Raw genomic sequence first — 26,948 nt, 5'->3', positions numbered from 1 at the left:
TCAACCACCACACCAGCCATCCAACCTACAACTGGCATCGTCGAAGAAGGAAGCACTACTGCCCGACCTTCTACAGAGACATCAGCACCAATTAGAGTCTTCACAACTACTGCATCATCTACTACTAGTCAAACTACCGGAGAACCAGCCACAACTGAGACTGTAACTGAAAATGAAATAACCACATCTCAGACACCTTTGTCCACCACTACCAAGCCGCCAAAGGAGATGACGTCTGGTCCAACAAGCCAAACAACAACTATTGCCACAACAATTTTTGAAGAAAATACATCTACACCTTCTGAAACGTCAACATCTGTAAGCTCATCTGTGCCAATGAAACAAACCTCAATACCAGTCGTTACTTCAACACAACCAACAACGCTAACAACCACAACTAGGGTGCCAATTACAACAGTTGTATCTACAACAACTCCAGCTGAGTCATCCACTGCACCTGAGATTAGCACTGAGGGAGTTTCTTCAACAACAGAGCCCCTCACAGCCGAAACAACTCTTTCAACCACCACACCAGTCATCCCATCCACTACTGTCATTGTCGAGGAGGAAGCACTACTGTCCGATCATCTACAGGATCATCAGCACCAATAAGAGTTGCCACAACTACTGCATCATCTACAAATATTCAAACAACTGGAGAACCAACCACAACTGAGACTGTAACTGAAAATGAAATAACCACATCTCAGACACCTTTGTCCACAACTACCAAGCCGCCAAAGGAGATGACGTCTGGTCCAACAAGCCAAACAACAACTATTGCCACAACAACTTTTGAAGAAAATACATCTACACCTTCTGAAACGTCAACATCTGTAAGCTCATCTGTGCCAATGAAACAAACCTCAATACCAGTCGTTACTTCAACACAACCAACAACACTAACAATCACAACTACGGTGCCAATAACAACAGTTGTATCTACAACAACTCCAGCTGAGTCATCCACTGCACCTGAGATTAGCACTGAGGAGTTTCTTCAACAACAGAGCCCATAAAAGCCGAAACAACTCTTTCAACCACCACACCAGTCATCCCATCCACTACTGTCATTGTCGAGGAGGGAAGCACTACTGTCCGATCATCTACAGGATCATCAGCACCAATAAGAGTTGCCACAACTACTGCATCATCTACAAATACTCAAACAACTGGAGAACCAACCACAACTGAGACTGTAACTGAAAATGAAATAACCACATCTCAGACACCTTTGTCCACCACTACCAAGCAGCCAAAGGAGATAACGTCTGGTCCAACAAGCCAAACAACAACTATTGCCACAACAACTTTTGAAGAAAATACATCTACACCTTCTGAAACGTCAACATCTGTCAGCTCATCTGTGCCAATGAAACAAACCTCAATACCAGTCGTTACTTCAACACAACCAACAACGCTAACAACCACAGCTACGGTGCCAATTACAACAGTTGTATCTACAACAACTCCAGCTGAGTCATCCACTGTACCTGAGATTAGCACTGAGGAGTTTCTTCAACAACAGCGCCCTCACAGCCGAAACAACTCTTTCAACCACCACACCAGTCATCCCATACACTACTGTCATTGTCGAGGAGGAAGCACTACTGTCCGATCATCTACAGGATCATCAGCACCAATAAGAGTTGCCACAACTACTGCATCATCTACAAATACTCAAACAACTGGAGAACCAACCACAACTGAGACTGTAACTGAAAATGAAATAACCACATCTCAGACACCTTTGTCCACCACTACCAAGCCACCAAAGGAGATTACGTCTGGTCCAACAAGTCAAACAACAACAACTATTGCCACAACAACTTTTGAAGAAAATACATCTACACATTCTGAAACGTCAACATCTGTAAGCTCATCTGTGCCAATGAAACAAACCTCAATACCAGTCGTTACTTCAACACAACCAACAACTTTAACAACCACAACTACGGTGCCAATTACAACAGTTATATCTACAACAACTCCACCTGAGTCATCCACTGCACCTGAGATTAGCACTGAGGGAGTTTCTTCAACAACAGAGCCCATAACAGCCGAAACAACTCTTTCCAACCACCACACCAGTCATCCCATCCACTACTGTCATTGTCGAGGAGGGAAGCACTACTGTCCGATCATCTACAGGATCATCAGCACCAATAAGAGCTGCCACAACTACTGCATCATCTACAAATACTCAAACAACTGGAGAACCAACCACAACTGAGACTGTAACTGAAAATGAAATAACCACATCTCAGACACCTTTGTCCACCACTACCAAGCTGCCAAAGGAGATGACGTCTGGTCCAACAAGCCAAACAACAACAACTATTGCCACAACAACTTTTGAAGAAAATACATCTACACATTCTGAAATGTCAACATCTGTCAGCTCATCTGTGCCAATGAAACAAACCTCAATACCAGTCGTTACTTCAACACAACCAACAACGCTAACAACCACAACTACGGTGCCAATTACAACAGTTGTATCTACAACAACTCCAGCTGAGTCATCCACTGTACCTGAGATTAGCACTGAGGGAGTTTCTTCAACAACAGAGCCCCTCACAGCAGAAACAACTCTTTCAACCACCACACCAGTCAACCCATCCACTACTGTCATTGTCGAGGAGGGAAGCACTACTGTCCGATCATCTACAGGATCATCAGCACCAATAAGAGTTGCCACAACTACTGCATCATCTACAAATACTCAAACAACTGGAGAACCAACCACAACTGAGACTGTAACTGAAAATGAAATAACCACATCTCAGACACCTTTGTCCACCACTACCAAGGCACCAAAGGAGATGACATCTGGTCCAACAAGCCAAACAACAACTATTGCCACAACAACTTTTGAAGAAAATACATCTACACCTTCTGAAACGTCAACATCTGTCAGCTCATCTGTGCCAATGAAACAAACCTCAATACCAGTCGTTACTTCAACACAACCAACAACGCTAACAATCACAACTACGGTGCCAATTACAACAGTTGTATCTACAACAACTCCAGCTGAGTCATCCACTGCACCTGAGATTAGCACTAAGGAGTTTCTTCAACAACAGAGCCCATAACAGCCGAAACAACTCTTTCAACCACCACACCAGTCATCCCATCCACTACTGTCATTGTCGAGGAGGAAGCACTACTGTCCGATCATCTACAGGATCATCAGCACCAATAAGAGTTGCCACAACTTCTGCATCATCTACAAATACTCAAACAACTGGAGAACCAACCACAACTGAGACTGTAACTGAAAATGAAATAACCACATCTCAGACACCTTTGTCCACCACTACCAAGCCGCCAAAGGAGATGACGTCTGGTCCAACAAGCCAAACAACAACTATTGCCACAACAACTTTTGAAGAAAATACATCTACACCTTCTGAAACGTCAACATCTGTAAGCTCATCTGTGCCAATGAAACAAACCTCAAGACCAGTCGTTACTTCAACCCAACCAACAACACTAACATCCACAACTACGGTGCCAATTACAACAGTTGTATCTACAACAACTCCAGCTGAGTCATCCACTGTACCTGAGATTAGCACTGAGGGAGTTTCTTCAACAACAGAGCCCATAACAGCCGAAACAACTCTTTCAACCACCACACCAGTCATCCCATCCACTACTGTCATTGTTGAGGAGGGAAGCACTACTGTCCGATCATCTACAGGATCATCAGCACCAATAAGAGTTGCCACAACTACTGCATCATCTACAAATACTCAAACAACTGGAGAACCAACCACAACTGAGACTGTAACTGAAAATGAAATAACCACATCTCAGACACCTTTGTCCACCACTACCAAGCCGCCAAAGGAGATTACGTCTGGTCCAACAAGTCAAACAACAACAACTATTGCCACAACAACTTTTGAAGAAAATACATCTACACCTTCTGAAACGTCAACATCTGTAAGCTCATCTGTGCCAATGAAACAAACCTCAATACCAGTCGTTACTTCAACACAACCAACAACGCTAACAACCACAACTACAGTGCCAATTACAACAGTTGTATCTACAACAACTCCAGCTGAGTCATCCACTGCACCTCAGATTAGCACTAAGGGAGTTTCTTCAACAACAGAGCCCATAACAGCCGAAACAACTCTTTCAACCACCACACCAGTCATCCCATCCACTACTGTCATTGTTGAGGAGGGAAGCACTACTGTCCGATCATCTACAGGATCATCAGCACCAATAAGAGTTGCCACAACTACTGCATCATCTACAAATACTCAAACAACTGGAGAACCAACCACAACTGAGACTGTAACTGAAAATGAAATAACCACATCTCAGACACCTTTGTCCACAACTACCAAGCCGCCAAAGGAGATCACGTCTGGTCCAACAAGTCAGACAACAACAACTATTGCCACAACAACTTTTGAAGAAAATACATCTACACCTTCTGAAACGTCAACATCTGTAAGCTCATCTGTGCCAATGAAACAAACCTCAATACCAGTCGTTACTTCAACACAACCAACAACGCTAACAATCACAACTACGGTGCCAATTACAACAGTTGTATCTACAACAACTCCAGCTGAGTCATCCACTGTACCTGAGATTAGCACTGAGGGTGTTTCTTCAACAACAGAGCCCCTCACAGCAGAAACAACTCTTTCAACCACCACACCAGTCATCCCATCCACTACTGTCATTGTCGAGGAGGAAGCACTACTGTCCGATCATCTACAGGATCATCAGCACCAATAAGAGTTGCCACAACTACTGTATCATCTACAAATACTCAAACAACTGGAGAACCAACCACAACTGAGACTGTAACTGAAAATGAAATAACCACATCTCAGACACCTTTGTCCACCACTACCAAGCCACCAAAGGAGATGACGTCTGGTCCAACAAGCCAAACAACAACTATTGCCACAACAACTTTTGAAGAAAATACATCTACACCTTCTGAAACGTCAACATCTGTCAGCTCATCTGTGCCAATGAAACAAACCTCAATACCAGTCGTTACTTCAACACAACCAACAACGCTAACAATCACAACTACGGTGCCAATTACAACAGTTGTATCTACAACAACTCCAGCTGAGTCATCCACTGCACCTGAGATTAGCACTGAGGGAGTTTCTTCAACAACAGAGCCCATAAAAGCCGAAACAACTCTTTCAACCACCACACCAGTCATCCCTTCCACTACTGTCATTGTAGAGGAGGGAAGCACTACTGTCCGATCATCTACAGGATCATCAGCACCAATAAGAGTTGCCACAACTACTGCATCATCTACAAATACTCAAACAACTGGAGAACCAACCACAACTGAGACTGTTACTGAAAATGAAATAACCACATCTCAGACACCTTTGTCCACCACTACCAAGCCGCCAAAGGAGATGACGTCTGGTCCAACAAGCCAAACAACAACTATTGCCACAACAACTTTTGAAGAAAATACATCTACACCTTCTGAAACGTCAACATCTGTCAGCTCATCTGTGCCAATGAAACAAACCTCAATACCAGTCGTTACTTCAACACAACCAACAACGCTAACAACCACAACTACGGTGCCAATTACAACAGTTGTATCTACAACAACTCCAGCTGAGTCATCCACTGTACCTGAGATTAGCACTGAGGGAGTTTCTTCAACAACAGAGCCCCTCACAGCAGAAACAACTCTTTCAACCACCACACCAGTCATCCCATCCACTACTGTCATTGTCGAGGAGGGAAGCACTACTGTCCGATCATCTACAGGATCATCAGCACCAATAAGAGTTGCCACAACTACTGTATCATCTACAAATACTCAAACAACTGGAGAACCAACCACAACTGAGACTGTAACTGAAAATGAAATAACCACATCTCAGACACCTTTGTCCACCACTACCAAGCCACCAAAGGAGATGACGTCTGGTCCAACAAGCCAAACAACAACTATTGCCACAACAACTTTTGAAGAAAATACATCTACACCTTCTGAAACGTCAACATCTGTCAGCTCATCTGTGCCAATGAAACAAACCTCAATACCAGTCGTTACTTCAACACAACCAACAACGCTAACAATCACAACTACGGTGCCAATTACAACAGTTGTATCTACAACAACTCCAGCTGAGTCATCCACTGCACCTGAGATTAGCACTGAGGGAGTTTCTTCAACAACAGAGCCCATAAAAGCCGAAACAACTCTTTCAACCACCACACCAGTCATCCCTTCCACTACTGTCATTGTCGAGGAGGGAAGCACTACTCTCCGATCATCTACAGGATCATCAGCACCAATAAGAGTTGCCACAACTACTGCATCATCTACAAATACTCAAACAACTGGAGAACCAACCACAACTGAGACTGTAACTGAAAATGAAATAACCACATCTCAGACACCTTTGTCCACCACTACCAAGCCACCAAAGGAGATTACGTCTGGTCCAACAAGTCAAACAACAACAACTATTGCCACAACAACTTTTGAAGAAAATACATCTACACCTTCTGAAACGTCAACATCTGTAAGCTCATCTGTGCCAATGAAACAAACCTCAATACCAGTCGTTACTTCAACACAACCAACAACGCTAACAATCACAACTACGGTGCCAATTACAACAGTTGTATCTACAACAACTCCAGCTGAGTCATCCACTGCACCTGAGATTAGCACTAAGGGAGTTTCTTCAACAACAGAGGCCATAACAGCCGAAACAACTCTTTCAACCACCACACCAGTCATCCCATCCACTACTGTCATTGTCGAGGAGGGAAGCACTACTGTCCGATCATCTACAGGATCATCAGCACCAATAAGAGTTGCCACAACTTCTGCATCATCTACAAATACTCAAACAACTGGAGAACCAACCACAACTGAGACTGTTACTGAAAATGAAATAACCACATCTCAGACACCTTTGTCCACCACTACCAAGCCGCCAAAGGAGATGACGTCTGGTCCAACAAGCCAAACAACAACTATTGCCACAACAACTTTTGAAGAAAATACATCTACATCTTCTGAAACGTCAACATCTGTCAGCTCATCTGTGCCAATGAAACAAACCTCAATACCAGTCGTTACTTCAACACAACCAACAACGCTAACAACCACAACTACGGTGCCAATTACAACAGTTGTATCTACAACAACTCCAGCTGAGTCATCCACTGCACCTGAGATTAGCACTAAGGGAGTTTCTTCAACAACAGAGCCCATAACCGCCGAAACAACTCTTTCAACCACCACACCAGTCATCCCATCCACTACAGTCATTGTCGAGGAGGGAAGCACTACTGTCCGATCATCTACAGGATCATCAGCACCAATAAGAGTTGCCACAACTACTGCATCATCTACAAATACTCAAACAACTGGAGAACCAACCACAACTGAGACTGTAACTGAAAATGAAATAACCACATCTCAGACACCTTTGTCCACCACTACCAAGCCGCCAAAGGAGATGACGTCTGGTCCAACAAGCCAAACAACAACTATTGCCACAACAACTTTTGAAGAAAATACATCTACACCTTCTGAAATGTCAACATCTGTCAGCTCATCTGTGCCAATGAAACAAACCTCAATACCAGTCGTTACTTCAACACAACCAACAACGCTAACAACCACAACTACGGTGCCAATTACAACAGTTGTATCTACAACAACTCCAGCTGAGTCATCCACTGTACCTGAGATTAGCACTGAGGGAGTTTCTTCAACAACAGAGCCCCTCACAGCAGAAACAACTCTTTCAACCACCACACCAGTCATCCCATCCACTACTGTCATTGTCGAGGAGGGAAGCACTACTCTCCGATCATCTACAGGATCATCAGCACCAATAAGAGTTGCCACAACTACTGCATCATCTACAAATACTCAAACAACTGGAGAACCAACCACAACTGAGACTGTAACTGAAAATGAAATAACCACATCTCAGACACCTTTGTCCACCACTACCAAGCCGCCAAAGGAGATGACGTCTGGTCCAACAAGCCAAACAACAACTATTGCCACAACAACTTTTGAAGAAAATACATCTACACCTTCTGAAATGTCAACATCTGTCAGCTCATCTGTGCCAATGAAACAAACCTCAATACCAGTCGTTACTTCAACACAACCAACAACGCTAACAATCACAACTACGGTGCCAATTACAACAGTTGTATCTACAACAACTCCAGCTGAGTCATCCACTGCACCTGAGATTAGCACTAAGGGAGTTTCTTCAACAACAGAGCCCATAACAGCCGAAACAACTCTTTCAACCACCACACCAGTCATCCCATCCACTACAGTCATTGTCGAGGAGGGAAGCACTACTGTCCGATCATCTACAGGATCATCAGCACCAATAAGAGTTGCCACAACTACTGCATCATCTACAAATACTCAAACAACTGGAGAACCAACCACAACTGAGACTGTTACTGAAAATGAAATAACCACATCTCAGACACCTTTGTCCACCACTACCAAGCCGCCAAAGGAGATGACGTCTGGTCCAACAAGCCAAACAACAACTATTGCCACAACAACTTTTGAAGAAAATACATCTACACCTTCTGAAATGTCAACATCTGTCAGCTCATCTGTGCCAATGAAACAAACCTCAATACCAGTCGTTACTTCAACACAACCAACAACGCTAACAACCACAACTACGGTGCCAATTACAACAGTTGTATCTACAACAACTCCAGCTGAGTCATCCACTGTACCTGAGATTAGCACTGAGGGAGTTTCTTCAACAACAGAGCCCCTCACAGCAGAAACAACTCTTTCAACCACCACACCAGTCATCCCATCCACTACTGTCATTGTCGAGGAGGGAAGCACTACTGTCCGATCATCTACAGGATCATCAGCACCAATAAGAGTTGCCACAACTACTGTATCATCTACAAATACTCAAACAACTGGAGAACCAACCACAACTGAGACTGTAACTGAAAATGAAATAACCACATCTCAGACACCTTTGTCCACCACTACCAAGCCACCAAAGGAGATGACGTCTGGTCCAACAAGCCAAACAACAACTATTGCCACAACAACTTTTGAAGAAAATATATCTACACCTTCTGAAACGTCAACATCTGTAAGCTCATCTGTGCCAATGAAACAAACCTCAATACCAGTCGTTACTTCAACACAACCAACAACGCTAACAACCACAACTACGGTGCCAATTACAACAGTTGTATCTACAACAACTCCAGCTGAGTCATCCACTGCACCTGAGATTAGCACTGAGGGAGTTTCTTCAACAACAGAGCCCATAACAGCCGAAACAACTCTTTCAACCACCACACCAGTCATCCCTTCCACTACTGTCATTGTCGAGGAGGAAGCACTACTCTCCGATCATCTACAGGATCATCAGCACCAATAAGAGTTGCCACAACTACTGCATCATCTACAAATACTCAAACAACTGGAGAACCAACCACAACTGAGACTGTAACTGAAAATGAAATAACCACATCTCAGACACCTTTGTCCACCACTACCAAGCCACCAAAGGAGATTACGTCTGGTCCAACAAGTCAAACAACAACAACTATTGCCACAACAACTTTTGAAGAAAATACATCTACACCTTCTGAAACGTCAACATCTGTAAGCTCATCTGTGCCAATGAAACAAACCTCAATACCAGTCGTTACTTCAACACAACCAACAACGCTAACAATCACAACTACGGTGCCAATTACAACAGTTGTATCTACAACAACTCCAGCTGAGTCATCCACTGCACCTGAGATTAGCACTAAGGGAGTTTCTTCAACAACAGAGGCCACAACAGCCGAAACAACTCTTTCAACCACCACACCAGTCATCCCATCCACTACTGTCATTGTCGAGGAGGGAAGCACTACTGTCCGATTATCTACAGGATCATCAGCACCAATAAGAGTTGCCACAACTACTGCATCATCTACAAATACTCAAACAACTGGAGAACCAACCACAACTGAGACTGTAACTGAAAATGAAATAACCACATCTCAGACACCTTTGTCCACCACTACCAAGCCGCCAAAGGAGATGACGTCTGGTCCAACAAGCCAAACAACAACTATTGCCACAACAACTTTTGAAGAAAATACATCTACACCTTCTGAAACGTCAACATCTGTAAGCTCATCTGTGCCAATGAAACAAACCTCAATACCAGTCGTTACTTCAACACAACCAACAACGCTAACAATCACAACTACGGTGCCAATTACAACAGTTGTATCTACAACAACTCCAGCTGAGTCATCCACTGCACCTGAGATTAGCACTAAGGGAGTTTCTTCAACAACAGAGCCCATAACAGCCGAAACAACTCTTTCAACCACCACACCAGCCATCCCATCCACTACTGTCATTGTCGAGGAGGGAAGCACTACTGTCCGATTATCTACAGGATCATCAGCACCAATAAGAGTTGCCACAACTTCTGCATCATCTACAAATACTCAAACAACTGGAGAACCAACCACAACTGAGACTGTAACTGAAAAGAAATAACCACATCTCAGACACCTTTGTCCACCACTACCAAGCCGCCAAAGGAGATGACATCTGGTCCAACAAGCCAAACAACAACTATTGCCACAACAACTTTTGAAGAAAATACATCTACACCTTCTGAAACGTCAACATCTGTAAGCTCATCTGTGCCAATGAAACAAACCTCAATACCAGTCGTTACTTCAACCCAACCAACAACGCTAACAACCACAACTACGGTGCCAATTACAACAGTTGTATCTACAACAACTCCAGCTGAGTCATCCACTGCACCTGAGATTAGCACTGAGGGAGTTTCTTCAACAACAGAGCCCATAACAGCCGAAACAACTCTTTCAACCACCACACCAGCCATCCCATCCACTACTGTCATTGTCGAGGAGGGAAGCACTACTGTCCGATTATCTACAGGATCATCAGCACCAATAAGAGTTGCCACAACTACTGCATCATCTACAAATACTCAAACAACTGGAGAACCAACCACAACTGAGACTGTAACTGAAAATGAAATAACCACATCTCAGACACCTTTGTCCACCACTACCAAGCCGCCAAAGGAGATGACATCTGGTCCAACAAGCCAAACAACAACTATTGCCACAACAACTTTTGAAGAAAATACATCTACACCTTCTGAAACGTCAACATCTGTAAGCTCATCTGTGCCAATGAAACAAACCTCAATACCAGTCGTTACTTCAACCCAACCAACAACGCTAACAACCACAACTACGGTGCCAATTACAACAGTTGTATCTACAACAACTCCAGCTGAGTCATCCACTGTACCTGAGATTAGCACTGAGGGAGTTTCTTCAACAACAGAGCCCCTCACAGCAGAAACAACTCTTTCAACCACCACACCAGTCATCCTATCCACTACTGTCATTGTCGAGGAGGGAAGCACTACTGTCCGATCATCTACAGGATCATCAGCACCAATAAGAGTTGCCACAACTACTGTATCATCTACAAATACTCAAACAACTGGAGAACCAACCACAACTGAGACTGTAACTGAAAATGAAATAACCACATCTCAGACACCTTTGTCCACCACTACCAAGCCACCAAAGGAGATGACGTCTGGTCCAACAAGCCAAACAACAACTATTGCCACAACAACTTTTGAAGAAAATACATCTACACCTTCTGAAACGTCAACATCTGTCAGCTCATCTGTGCCAATGAAACAAACCTCAATACCAGTCGTTACTTCAACACAACCAACAACGCTAACAATCACAACTATGGTGCCAATTACAACAGTTGTATCTACAACAACTCCAGCTGAGTCATCCACTGCACCTGAGATTAGCACTGAGGGAGTTTCTTCAACAACAGAGCCCATAACAGCCGAAACAACTCTTTCAACCACCACACCAGCCATCCCATCCACTACTGTCATTGTCGAGGAGGGAAGCACTACTGTCCGATTATCTACAGGATCATCAGCACCAATAAGAGTTGCCACAACTTCTGCATCATCTACAAATACTCAAACAACTGGAGAACCAACCACAACTGAGACTGTAACTGAAAAAGAAATAACCACATCTCAGACACCTTTGTCCACCACTACCAAGCCGCCAAAGGAGATGACGTCTGGTCCAACAAGCCAAACAACAACTATTGCCACAACAACTTTTGAAGAAAATACATCTACACCTTCTGAAACGTCAACATCTGTAAGCTCATCTGTGCCAATGAAACAAACCTCAATACCAGTCGTTACTTCAACCCAACCAACAATGGTAACATCCACAACTAGGTTGCCAATTACAACAGTTGTATCTACAACAACTCCAGCTGAGTCATCCACTGCACCTGAGATTAGCACTGAGGGAGTTTCTTCAACAACAGAGCCCCTCACAGCCGAAACAACTCTTTCAACCACCACACCAGTCATCCCATCCACTACTGTCATTGTCGAGGAGGGAAGCACTACTGTCCGATCATCTACGGGATCGTCAGCACCAATAAGAGTTGCCACAACTACTGCATCATCTACAAATACTCAAACAACTGGAGAACCAACCACAACTGAGACTGTAACTGAAAATGAAATAACCACATCTCAGACACCTTTGTCCACCACTACCAAGCTGCCAAAGGAGATGACGTCTGGTCCAACAAGTCAAACAACAACAACTATTGCCACAACAACTTTTGAAGAAAATACATCTACACCTTCTGAAACGTCAACATCTGTAAGCTCATCTGTGCCAATGAAACAAACCTCAATACCAGTCGTTACTTCAACACAACCAACAACGCTAACAAGCACAACTACGGTGCCAATTACAACAGTTGTATCTACAACAACTCCAGCTGAGTCATCCACTGCACCTGAGATTAGCACTGAGGGAGTTTCTTCAACAACAGAGCCCCTCACAGCCGAAACAACTCTTTCAACCACCACACCAGTCATCCCATCCACTACTGTCATTGTCGAGGAGGTAAGCACTACTGTCCGATCATCTACAGGATCATCAGCACCAATAAGAGTTGCCACAACTACTGCATCATCTACAAATACTCAAACAACTGGAGAACCAACCACAACTGAGACTGTAACTGAAAATGAAATAACCACATCTCAGACACCTTTGTCCACAACTACCAAGCCGCCAAAGGAGATGACGTCTGGGCCAACAAGCCAAACAACAACTATTGCCACAACAACTTTTGAAGAAAATACATCTACACCTTCTGAAACGCCAACATCTGTAAGCTCATCTGTGCCAATGAAACAAACCTCAATACCAGTCGCTACTACAACACAACCAACAACGCTAACAACCACAACTACGGTGCCAATTACAACAGTTGTATCTACAACAACTCCAGCTGAGTCATCCACTGCACCTGAGATTAGCACTGAGGGAGTTTCTTCAACAACAGAGCCCCTCACAGCCGAAACAACTCTTTCAACCACCACACCAGTCATCCCATCCACTACTGTCATTGTCGAGGAGGGAAGCACTACTGTCCGATCATCTACAGGATCATCAGCACCAATAAGAGTTGCCACAACTACTGCATCATCTACAAATACTCAAACTACTGGAGAACCAACCACAACTGAGACTGTAACTGAAAATGAAATAACCACATCTCAAACACCTTTGTCCACCACTACCAAGCCGCCAAAGGAGATGACGCCTGGTCCAACAAGTCAAACAACAACAACAACTAGTGCCACAACAACTTTTGTAGAAAATACATCTACACCTTCTGAAACGTCAACATCTGTAAGCTCATCTGTGCCAGTGAAACAAACCTCAATACCTGTCGTTACTTCAACCCAACCAACAACACAAACTACCACAACTACGGTGCCAATTACAATAGTTGTACCTACAACAACTCCAGCTGAGTCATCCACTGCACCTGAGATTAGCACTGAGGGAGTTTCTTCAACAACAGAGCCCCTCACAGCCGAAACAACTCTTTCAACCACCACACCAGTCATCCCATCCACTACTGTCATTGTCAAGGAGGGAAGCACTACTGTCCGATCATCTACAGGATCATCAGCACCAATAAGAGTTGCCACAACTACTGCATCCATTACAACTGCAATCCCATCTACTTCTATCCTTGTCAAGGATCAAAGTACTACTCCACTTCACAACAATACTTCAGCTTTTGAGACAACCACAACATTGTACAGATCATCCATTTCACCAATTACAGAAAATCTTTCAACTATCACTAGTACCACTTCTATTGTTTTCCACTCATCCACATCTATGGAGACCTCAATCGCACCTATTACTCAAACCTTGCCATCTTTCACTGGCGTCCTTCCAGTGACTACAGTATCTCCTGTATTCTCCTCCACTTCTAGTATTTGCTGCTTAGTGAATGCCACAAATTTTCAACCAGGTAGAAAGTCCTATACTTCTTGACTTTCCTTATTCAATTTTGTGATTTAGAAAAGAAAAAAAAATTATAACTTCTATCTTTTTCAGGGATCTAATTTATAATGTGACTGATGGCTTTGGTTGGTGCTTTACGGCATACTGTAATGTAACTTGCAGTATTGTAAAGACATCAACATCTTGCCAGCCTACTTCATCACCAACTATACCCTCTGAAACAACAACCTCTTCTAGTTCAACAACAACCAACAGTTCCCTGGGCACAAAACACCCTGTTACATTCATGTCCACAACCACAACAACCTCAGAAGTACCAAGTACAACCTTTGGGCCTAATTGTGATGCTCTTGACCCACCAAAACAGGTACACCATAAGTCAGATGATGATTAATATATCCTCAACTTTGTCATACATCTGTTCCACATAAATGTTTAAAGGAATTGTACATAAAAAGGGGAAAATAACTTATGTTTATATTTATTATTCAGTGTATGTTTATTTCTGCATTAAATAACAGAGTGGTGAAACCTGGGAGATTGATAACTGCACAGCAGCAACCTGTATGAACGGCACTGTTGTCTACAAACCGTATGAATGTGAGCCAGTTCAGCTTCCCAACTGTGAAAATGGTCGCACCCCAATTAAAGTCTATGATGCTACTGGCTGCTGTTTCACATATGAATGTGAATGTAAGTTTAGCACGGGTTATCTTATATCTGTAACACTGCAAATACTGTATTTTAACACATAATGTTTACATGTATATTTTACCAAAGTGACTGTTAACATGTTTGTATTTTTGCAGGCTTTTGTAACGGATGGGGTGGCAACCATTATGTGACGTTTGATGGACAAGATTATACATTTGAAAACCACTGCTCATACATATTATTTCAAGAATCAGTACAGACACATAATCTAATGATTGTCCATGATAAGCAATATTGCAATGCTGGAGGTTCTTTCTGTTCACAGGCTCTAATAATAAATTACAAATCACAGGAGATTGTTTTAACCCAAACCCTTATTTCTGATGTTGTCAACAATGTGGTAATTATTTGTCACCTTCTATACATGTAATATTTTATTGTTTCAGATATATATTTTTGTACAATTGTCCCCATTGTCACTCTATTTGAATATCTTGGAAAATTGTAGGTGATGATTGACCAGAAACAAGTCTACCCGGCTTTCAAAAATGGCGTACCTGGTAATTACTAGCACTGGTGTCGAAGTCATGTTGGAGATTCCAGAAATTCAGGCTCAGGTTACCTATACAGGGACGACATTTGCTATAAACTTGCCTTTTTCAGTCTTCCAGCAAAACACAGAGGGCCTGTGTGGTGAGTGATTGATTTCCTCATACAAGCATTTACTCATAAAACACATATATCCATGTTAATATTTCTTAAGCCTGAATCAAAATAGGAGTCAGAATACACTACATGGCCAGAGGTATGTGGTCACTGCAGTATGTGGGTATTGGCTATTTCAGTTACACACATTACTAACAGGTGCATATATGCAAGCATACAGTATGCAAGGAAAATAATTTATGCATATGTCATAATCGTCATATTCCCCCACAGGTACCTGTGATAACATCAAAGAGAATGACTGCAGCTCTACATCTGGTGAGGTTAAGTCTTGCCTTGAAACAGCCTTTGACTGGCAGCTTCCAAATGAGGACTGTGTTCTGCCCACCCCTGCACCATTATCTACCACCAAGCATCCTGAAAGCACTCAGAGCACTTGCAAGCCATCTATTTGTGAGCTCATCAATAGCAGGCAAGGATCCTTTAAAACATAGTGGGAAAGCCAGTACACTTTTTAAAGCTGAAGTGTGGCATTTCTGCGCCACTAGAGTTGAAGCAATACTGATTGTTTCCAAACATGTTTTCTAAGCACACCCACCTGCCATTGGTCAAGTATTCTGACCATAAACTCTCACTATTGGTTGAGTCAATGTTGCTTTGTCGGGCTGGACAAGCTACTTAAACAAGCAGACCAGTGTTTTGATGGTGTTCACACTTTACAGGGAAATTTTTTAAATTGCCAATGGTTTACTTATAATTGTCTATGTATAAATTGATTTTGGAGAAAGTATTAAAATATCGATAAAAATGTCTCAATCTAGCTTTAATGGCTTCCCAATGCCTATTATCTTTGACCTGTTCATTGGGTTTGATACTCTTGTGATCTTATGACAGGGTGTTTGAGGAATGCCGCAAAGCAATCTCTTCTGATATCTATGTGGAGGGTTGTAGATTTGATGTTTGCACCACAGTGGTTTCTGGCTGTTCCAGTTTACAAGCCTACGCTTCTGCCTGTGCTAAGGAAGGCATTTGTGTGGACTGGAGAAGTCATACCAATGGAGAATGTGGTACTATATAGTTTTCTGTCTTTTATAAGGAATAATAATAAAACTGTTAATGCATTTAATTACTACATTATATTCTGAACTGACATTACTATTCGAAGTTTTTGAATTCGCTTTTAAGACTGTATACAGATAGGTGTCATTTGAAGGATCAAAGACAAAAAAAGTACCTCTTGGGTATATTTCACATAGAAAATGGTAGTATTGGACAGACAATAGTAAACATAGAATATGAGATTTGCATATAGAACATGACAAAACAATGTGTACTAGATGACTGTTCTTTTTAACATTAGATTTTGTCTTTTCTTGTTCATAGAGGTTACATGTCCTGCCTCTAAAGTGTACAATCATTGTGGCCCAGCAGTGGAACCAACCTGCAATGCTCAGTAAATAAATGATTTTTAACACCTTTTCCAAAAGCTCCAAACACTATATATATATATATATATATATATATATATACGCCGGTTCGAGTCCCGTTCGGAGCGGGGCGACCAGGACTGGTTACAATGGTGCTGTGAACCAGATGGGAGTGAGGTTTAGGGGGGTGAGTGTAATGGGAACCAGCCAGTAGATAGCTGTAAACCTCACTCTCCTGACCTCAAGAGGTGCACTAGCGACTGACGCTAGAGGCTGTAGCCTTTAGCCTCCTTGTTAGCGCACCCGCCTCCCACGCCGGAGACATCGGTTTGAGTCCCGTTCGGAGCGGGGCGACCAGGACTGGTTACATATACACCTGTCATATTCCTGTTGAAAAACATTACCAGCACATGCATAGTTGATATTCATCAAACAATGATTATCTTTAGAAATGTCTATTTTCATTAAGAAAATAAGTTGATGAATTTGTAATCCTATCTCGAACTCTTGGAGCATACCTGATTGAATCTTTATTTGGTGTGCAGGTACAATGATAAGTATTTGAACGAGACGTCCAGCACCAGCATGAGTGAGGGATGCTTTTGTGAGGAAGGATCTGTTTTGTTCAGTTCCTATTCGGATGTCTGCGTTGCCTCATGTGGTGAGTACTTTGTCCTGTTTATTTCATCCATACAATATATGATTTATAACGAGTTATCGAGATATTCGATTGAAAGGACAATTATAGAACACATAAACCCTGATAAAACTGAGGACATGGTCTGAATTATTTGGATTCATTACTTCTTTTTATCCTCAAGCTTGCACCGGCCCTGACGGCATCCCAAAACAGGTATGAATTCTCTTTTCCAAGTATGTAAAAAGTGATTTCAGATGCCTACATACTGGCTCCTTTACTCAATCCTGTCTTCTGGTTTTGCAGCCCAATGACACGTGGAAGAGTGGATGTGAAATTTGCGAGTGTGACGGGATTCCATCAGTGTCCGTTGCCAGCCTGTAACCTGCCCTGCAGTGGAACAAGTTACTTGTAATGAGCCCGGACAAGTGCTTGTCATCTCAACAGTGGACTGCTGTGAGAGCTATGAATGCAGTAAGTGATTCGAAGACAGCCAATCTTCAACAAGAAGTGTTGCACTGAAATGCCAAAGCTGGCTCAAAATGTTTAACCATTTTTGTCATTATTCTGTAGATTGCGATATGAGTCTGTGCCCTGTTCCTGCAATCCAGTGTCCACCTGGCTTTGCACTGTCCATCAATGTTACTTCAGAGAGCTGCTGTCCAGGTTATGACTGCAGTGAGTATGAACCAGTCGCTCTCAGTAAATGAGAATGCTGTACTGTTTGGTGTTGTGCAATGCAAATGTTTACTGTATACTAATTTGCTTCTCAATCTTTACAGCACCCATGGAAGTCTGTGTCTCTAATACAACAGTGTATCAGGTAAGATAAGATATTAGTTCCTTATATAAACACAATTAGCCATTATATGCACTAGGGTTTTAAGATGTATTTGAATTATTCACATAATGCACTGATTAATCTAATTGATCATGTCTCTAAAACACCTTCTGCACACACTTCATAACTCTCTCGCTCTTTCTCTCCAGCCTGGCTCACCAATGCCAAGTTATGATCCTTGTATGATGTGTACCTGCGGTTCGAACGTAGATCCTGACACGATGCTGTTTGCTCAAGAGTGTGTGATCGCTGACTGCTACACTGAATGTCCAGAGGTATAGAAAAAGTTGTGACAATCACTTTGTGTAAAAAACTGTTTGTATATTGGTTTAGGGTTAAATGCTTCTGTGCCCTCTCGGTTTGTTTTTCTATAAGCCTCAAAGAATTTGGGGGTGTGAACCATTAGCAAAGAAAGAGTCGCAGAAGATATAGCTGCCTTTTAATGCCCTGTTTGGTGTCAGTTGTCAGTCAATCTTATACCTTTCTCCCTCTTATGTCCTGTAGGGTCAAGAATACCAAGTTCTTCCTGGTCAGTGCTGTGGACAGTGTGTGAGCTCTAATTGTGTGGTTGTGCACGATAATGTCCCACACACAATCCTGGTGAGTTTTTATCCACGTGTGTCCTATTTAGATCAGCATTTTAACATTTGAATAGACCTTACTTAACGTAAACAGCAGAAAACTAATGGAAATGAGGTTGTAAGGAATAGACATACAGTCCGTTCAGTGGGCTTTACGATCTTAATGTGCTAGGTTACTTTTCATTTTTACAAGCAATATTTTCCGGATGAAGAAATTGTTTTTGTAAAGATGCATTTGTAATATTTCATCAACTGAGCGATCAACGTCAAAATAAACTACAATTTTACCTATCGAATGGACACACAATTCGGCTGGACTGAAGTCCATTGGAAAGTCAAATTAATTAACATTTACATCTACAATAAGCATTTACTCTTTTTTTTTTTCAATCGTCCCTCTTACAGGTTAACCAGACATGGAAGCCAACTAATGATCAATGTATGAAATACAATTGTGAACTAATTAATGGGAACCCAGTTGCAGTTGGGACTAAGACCACTTGTCCACCCTTCAACCCTGAAGACTGTATTCCTGTGAGTGGCCTGCACATGACACTATGTTGTTTAAACTGTGGGAACACTGTTATATGAATTCAGTGGAATTGAAAATGGTGTTTCTTTTTTTCCTACAGGGAACAGAAACAATGGATGCAGATGGCTGCTGTGCAACATGTAAGTACAAAATTTCACATACAGTAAGAGTCTCTTCTAAGACATTTGAGATGCTTATTTGGGAACATAAATCAGGATTAATTTTACAGTAATGGCAAAAATATTAAGGCTAATAATTTAACATGCAAAGTCAGTGCAATTAATGATATAAAAATAACGCTAATTTCAAAATTAAGTAATCGTAATAAGGAATTGTCCAACCAACAGAGCACATAAAGCTTACTGTAATGCCTCCATGTTTTTGCAAGTCACTGTCAGCACTGGGCAGTACGCGCAACTCCCAATTCTCCGCAGAATCCCAAGGTCTTGAGAAGATTCATACTGCATTTAAAGCCCAAACTGTACTTTGGTCAGACACAGATGGTCACGCGTGACACTAATCTCAGAGTGCTCGAGCACTGAATGCTAGCAGTCCAATTTTTCTAACCACAAGCATCTCTGACTGCGCATGCACCTGGAATTATTTGCACGAACTAGTGGGTCCACAAGGTGGCAACACTCACATCTGAGCCTTTGCTGTCATGAAGAAGCTCTAGAATAAGATGTAACCGCCAGTAAAAACAGGAGACGAAGGTAAAATGTGTTATGTGGCTGCTGTGGCTCAGGTGGTAGAGTGGGTTGTCCACTAATCGCAGGGTTGGCGATTCGATTCCCGACCCACATGAGTCCACATGCCGAAGTGTCCTTGGGCAAAACACTGAACCCCAAGTTGCTCCCAATTGCAGGCTAGTGCCTTGCATGGCAGCTCTGCCATCATTGATGTATGAATTTATGTGAATGTGTGTGTGAATGGGGGAATGAGTCACAGTGTAAAGCGCTTTGGTAACCGCTAATGTTAAAAAAGGTGCTATATATGTGCAGACCATTTACCATTAAAAAGCAATAACAGTAGATGTGCACATCAAGAGTGCATGTTTGAGGAGGTCAAGCGATACCTGCATTTGTGTAATTTGAGTCTGAAAGAATTTTAAGGCACCTTTATGGGTCTAAACTCCTGAAGAGAAATTGTCTGGTGTCTAATAATATTCATAGCATGCATGCGGCAATTGCACACATTTATATAAAGTAAAATTTGACAGGCTTAGTGTTCGACTGTATGTAGACGCTGATAGTTCACATCAAAATTTAAGTATACTTTGGGCTTAAATTGATAGCATCCTAAAAATGCCGCGTTTATGGCTAGAGATGCTGAAAACCAGTGAAATGCGATGCAACCACAGTGACATGCACCAAACAGCGCCCGTTTGAGGCATTGTACAGGTGGAACGTGAAGAACGCGTCCTATGAAAACATCTCTTATGTCTACCACGGACAGATTGATGAACTCAATTGAAAGTTTATTTTTTTCCTTTGATTTACAGCTTTAAAACATTTATCCACTGACTGTTAAATCACTCAAAAAATCTATTAATTTGACATACATGATTTGTAAGTGATAAAAGTGGTGGGTCATGCTACTCCATTATTCATAGTTGGCTGTAAATAGTCAATACTGAGAGCTTAAAAGTCAATATTAGCACAATTTCTGTAAGTACAGGGTGTACCACTTTGTAAAACTTCCCAAATGTCTTGCGTAAGACTAATCGTGTGTTTGTCATTTCTCTCAGGTACACTGAACAACAGATGTAATGTCCAGAGAAACAGCACTTTCTTGGTTAGCAAAGGCTGTATTAGCACCACACCCGTGGAAATAACCTCTTGCACAGGCTTGTGTGGTACCTCCTCCATGTGAGTACCTAAATCTAGACCTTCATTTCTCATTAACTCTGTACACATTATAATCAACAAGTGATCCTCTGACTAATGGTTTGTGTGTTGAAACAGATACTCCGCAGAGGCGAACACTCTGGTGCACTCTTGCTCTTGCTGTCAGGAAATGACAACCAGTAAGAAGGAAGTGACTCTGACTTGCCCTGATGGGTCAAACATCAACCACTCTTATATGTATATTGAGTCTTGTGGCTGCAAGGCCACCGATTGCCCTGGTCAAATCTTACAGCGACGCCGCAGGAGAGTGTGAGCTTTGACCCCATACAGTAGTGCCATTTAATAAGGACCTCATGGTGTTTCTCATTAAACATGACATTATAATCTTAATTTAACCGCCATTCAACCTAGCTTTGATCTTTAAGGAACCTGAATGTAAGTCAACATTATGTAGGTTATACCTAAAAGGTTAGGTCTGTCTGTTTTAGTGTTATTGTTGTGTGTCTGTATGTTTGAACGCTTTTAAATATTTGTGACAATGACAGCTCTTTTGTTTCTTGTCTAGTAGTTCTCAATAAACTATTGCAAACTGAAGTTTTCAAGCGCTCATTTTTTTTTAAGATATTTGTGGAAGGGATTTCTGCCATTTAGAGGAATTTTATAAACTGGGCTACCATTGATGTGCTCATATAAATAATTTACATTTACATAATTTACAGCAAAAAAAGCATGAAATAGCACCTAAGCCTCATCAAGATTATCATACAACCAAAACCTTTAGTACTGAGTACTAGTTCACTATTATCAGACTAACCAGAAACGTAGCTATACAAGCGTCCACTGTGGCCTAGAATCCATAACACAGATTTTTAATGAATATCATACATTTATTTGAAATGAAGTTTCCCATTGAGAAGGCCAGTGATGACTCTTCAAGCTTTATCCTTTCTAAATGCAAAGGTATTTTAAAGCATGCTTTCGCCATAACAAGACACAGTTTCTATAATGTTAACTGTACATTTCACAGCACAGTTGTTGTAAAAGAGGTAAACAGTAAAAGTGTTGCTGTTTGGATTACTCATTGCAGTAAGCATGCTAACCGTAGCCATTTTTATTAGCAGCCGGATGACCATATAGAGTTGAATGGTGAACAATTAGCTTCGAATTAGGGCTGTTATTCGATTATTATTTATTAGCAAAATAATTGCATGCCGATTAATCGCAATTAATCGCACATGTTAACATTTAATGAGAAAGGCCCCCAATATAAAGATGATGCAGATGATTTGTGTATGTGTATATATAATGATTATTCAACTATTTGGTCGATTATCGAAATGATTAATCATTATCTCTTAACCGATTATTCAGCTTGTGCCCTGACTTAAAATGTTGTATTAAACATCCTTACTAACAATAAAGAGAACAAAATCCTCTTTTAAATATACCTCTAAATAACATTAATTGAATCACACACAAAAAATGTAATAATCCAAAAGTTTAATTCATTAAAAAATTAATTGCAAACAAATCCTATTGTTATCAAGCATTTTTGTCTAGTTTTCCATTTAAAATGATCTACAAATTTTAAACCAAGACACATTTACTTGAGAAGAAACATAGACGTATATTTTGTATAAGTGTATCTTTTCACTTGTTCATCATAATCAGAATGAGCTTTATTGAATGAATGTTACATTTATATATCACATTTCTGACACTACACTCAATTGTTGCCAAGTATGAGCCCCAGGACACCTACCAATTACTTGGACCAATGAGCTGTTTAGCAGCTGGCACAAAGATTTCCTAAAATGTCTCACTGGCTAGCTGATATGAACCACCAAAACAAACTCAAAAACAACTTCGTTTGGCCAGATTTTGTTCTAAATGATGTTACACCCGTGTATACTTAGAGTTTGTTATGAAGTGTGACGGGGTCTTAATACAAGAAAACTCCCTTTCAAGGCAAGTCAGTCCACTAGTTTGGAATAGTTGGTGTGTGGTGGTGAGGATAGCCTACTGGCGCAATATGGCTGCCACACCTCCAGATGGATGCTGTACAGTGGTGGTGGTTGAGGATATTCCTCTGTTCCCTATATAAAGCGATTTGAGTGTAGTGTCCGATAAACGCTATATAAGTGTAACATTCATTTATTCATTCACTCACTCAACGGCCATCTTGGGAACATTCCCAGGCAGCTATTTTCCATAGATACAAGAGGCACAAAAGTACAGCTCCTATCTGTTTGAATGGGGACAGACCAAAATCTCTAAAATGGTTGGTCAAGGTTAAGATCAAAGGACATTTTATTAGATCAGCAGTAAAATCTGACAACAATGGTGTCTAAAATTATGCTTTATATCATACCATGCTAAAAAATGCCAGTTTCAGGCCATTAATGCCAATGCGCTTTCTAGAGGTACCTGTTATCTGGTATCTTTGGCGGGACTTCCGTTTCTCCATGTAGTTTGAAACTTTGAAAAACGTGTCTCGAGATACCCCCATTCTGTAACATGGCATTGGGCGTTCCAGTTTAACTCAAGTTATTTTGGGCTAAACAGTCTCTGACACAAGTTAGAGTAAGCACAACATATAAAGTTTATCCGAGAGTGGCTTCAAAACAAATCAATGGCTGCCTTTCGTACTGCGATGAGAGAACAGATACTACATTTACAGGAAAACAAGCAAAAACTATCGACAATTTATCAGAATATTCTCACTTATTAGGACAGCACATCCATGTCGTGAGCCTGTTTATGTTATTAAAAGTATATATATATATATATATATATATATATATATATATATATATATATATTATAGCACTGTCACAGCATATCATAACTGTATGTGTGCTTTTTGTTCTTTTGACTCCCCTTAGGCAAGTACAATAGTGTAGGAAATTAAGATGAGAGAATGGGACTTGTGTGATTTGTGCATGCACTAAAGTCGTATCAAAATACTGGACCTGCCATACACAGATAATCTCTTTAATATACTTCAAAATAAATTATAATCATGTACATTTATGCATCTAAATTCAAACAGACAAGAGCATATATCAAACATCTTTAAGACACGGGGTCAGTAGAACACAGATATGGCATATTACCCACAAAGGACACAACTTTGCCAACCACTCCATTGTACGTCCTCTATATATCCAGACACTTTCTGATTTTGAGTGCTGATGTAACAAAGACAAGAAAGCGGTTAGATTTACTTGCTACAATTAAGTGTGCATTTTTACAGGGGTTTGTTGCGAGTGTTGTGTTTTTGGTATAATGTTCTACATTGTTGGTTCAGTTGTACATTTCATCGGCCGAGTGACAGTTCTTCAGTTAAAGCTCCTCCGTCAACTGTAGCAAGGAGTTTATGGCAGCATCCTTGTTGCCCTGTTGGGCCTCCAACACCGTACGAATCACTTCCTTATCCAGGTTAGGGAACATGTCCTGAATGGCTTTAAGGTCCTCCTCACTGCACGGGGCACTCTGTGGTGCAACAGGAGGTACAACTGGCATCCCCATGGGCACCATACCTTGGTTGTACATACCTGGGACACCTATGAGTAAAATATATTAGCAGAGGTGAATATTTGCACTTCATTACTAAATAATACTGTTTATTCCTTACAGTTTCATTAAGAACTCAGATGTGCAATGTTTAATAATTGGCATTACTAAACGCAAATATAAAACCCCTATAAAATCAGTTGCTAATTCATTTGATGTTTAACACTTTCAGTAATGGATATTATGGTCAAGTATTGTTCTGAGTTTAACATCTGGGGCTCTATTTTCATTTGTGCACAAAGAGCGGCACTACACGCAACGACGGTGTGCTACATCATAACCAATGTTCGTGCCAGCGCAAAGCACAAGTGGGCGTGTTTGCACTATCTGTGGGTGCATGCGCGCAAACCGTGGGTGTATTATATGTTAATTAAGTGGTGCAAAGCACAATTTGCTATTTTTCCTGGAAACAGGTCATTGCACTAAGACGTTTGAGAAACAAATAATGTAGTTTCTGCATTTGCAGTTTGGAGATTCCACCAGCGGGTGGTGATAAAGTTCATGTTTTTAAAGCTAAATTGACCAGTAGAAGTGAACTGACTGTCGATACAATCTCTGTTAACACTAGCCATGATTGGTGTCTCAGTATATGAAAATGATTAATAATACTTACATTAGCTATACTTAAACGGAGCATACATCCAAATCCTGAACCACATTTCCAATGCGTATAAAAGCGGTCAGTGTCATAGAAATATGCCTGACATTACACATGAACGCAGCTAATGCACAAAAGAAGTCACATTTCTATTTTTTGAATTCATTGCATACAATACATTTACACTAACAAGATCTTTTGAATGTGCTGTTTTTGTTTATATCGCTGGTGTTCCAGGAAATGGACTATATAATAGGATGCAGAAGGTGCAATAACCGGAGAAGAACCTCAGCAATGTAAATGCATTCGACCCAACCCGTTAGCGCCAAGCGCACAATTTCGCTCTACCCACTTGCGCCTAATTTGCACATGCTTCTCGAAAATACCATAATTCATGGCTATGCCCACTGACTTTGTGCTGATGAATTAAAGCATAACTTTTGAAATGGGGCCCCTGGTGTGTTAGAGACCTACAAATGTCAGGACATTGAGAAAATTGTTGCTTTACAAAGTTTGTGCACTTTAATAAGACAATCTCCCATCTCATGGTTTCATCAATGTCAAAAGCTACAAAAACAGCAGAGACGTCAGAGACTTTTTAATATCCATAAAAGGACTTTTATGTTGATTTTATTATTGAAATGCTGCATTTAGGTGTGTAAGACCAACCGTTTTTTTTAGGGATAATGTCTTAACATGTTAAGCATAGACAAACATGAACAAACCTGCTATGGGCACATAGCCAACACCTTGTTGATATACTGTAGGCATCAGAACCACAGGCTGAGGCTGCATCATCATCCCTGCTGGCATTGACTGACAGAGAACACAAGTAATGAGAGAGAGACAGACACCATGACAGACAGACAGCAACATTGAGATACAGCAGAAACTGACATGTTCCTTTTATAAAGGAGGAAATACCCAAGCTACTGTTCTTGCATTCGCAGCCTGTAGAACTGAATTTTACAATGTGTTCTTGCAATAAAAGCACGTTATTTTGACTGTCTAAACTCAAAACAAAAATGCAGCATGACACAATCCAATATGCAGTGCTTTTTGGAACTGAGATATTACTGTGTGATATGCTGAAATCACAGACTGACCAAAACACCACATTTTTTTATCA

The 26,948-nt window shown here is 41.3% G+C and overlaps 2 protein-coding genes, 1 long non-coding RNA gene and 1 pseudogene across 3 annotated transcripts; 2 read left to right on the top strand and 2 right to left on the bottom strand.

Moving 5' to 3' along the window:
* Positions 1–1,279: 1,279 nt before the first annotated feature.
* Positions 1,280–4,682, bottom strand: LOC127642196 (uncharacterized). Its single transcript, XR_007970322.1, has 3 exons — positions 4,616–4,682; positions 2,426–2,535; positions 1,280–1,383 (listed from the first exon to the last, which is right to left on the bottom strand). It is a non-coding gene; the product is annotated as an uncharacterized LOC127642196 (long non-coding RNA).
* A 5,935-nt stretch (positions 4,683–10,617) lies between these two features.
* Positions 10,618–14,490, top strand: LOC127642194 (uncharacterized). The gene is made up of 2 exons (XM_052124873.1): positions 10,618–13,106; positions 13,590–14,490. Exons 1-2 carry the CDS (start codon positions 10,618–10,620, stop codon positions 14,488–14,490), a joined length of 3,390 nt encoding a protein of 1,129 aa, XP_051980833.1.
* A 69-nt stretch (positions 14,491–14,559) lies between these two features.
* LOC127642195 (intestinal mucin-like protein) lies at positions 14,560–22,233 on the top strand (annotated as a pseudogene).
* Positions 22,234–24,625: 2,392 nt separating this feature from the next.
* LOC127642197 (toll-interacting protein-like) lies at positions 24,626–26,712 on the bottom strand. The gene is made up of 2 exons (XM_052124875.1): positions 26,545–26,712; positions 24,626–25,211 (listed from the first exon to the last, which is right to left on the bottom strand). The coding sequence occupies exons 1-2, from the start codon at positions 26,693–26,695 to the stop codon at positions 24,991–24,993; spliced, it is 372 nt and encodes a 123-aa protein (XP_051980835.1). The 5' UTR covers positions 26,696–26,712; the 3' UTR covers positions 24,626–24,990.
* Between the last annotated feature and the right edge of the window lie 236 nt (positions 26,713–26,948).

The sequence above is a fragment of the Xyrauchen texanus genome, unplaced genomic scaffold, assembly GCF_025860055.1.
Source record: "Xyrauchen texanus isolate HMW12.3.18 unplaced genomic scaffold, RBS_HiC_50CHRs HiC_scaffold_485, whole genome shotgun sequence".
NCBI lineage: Eukaryota > Metazoa > Chordata > Actinopteri > Cypriniformes > Catostomidae > Xyrauchen > Xyrauchen texanus.
The sequence above is the reverse complement of the archived record's forward strand: the minus strand, read 5'-3'. Positions and strand labels throughout refer to the sequence as shown.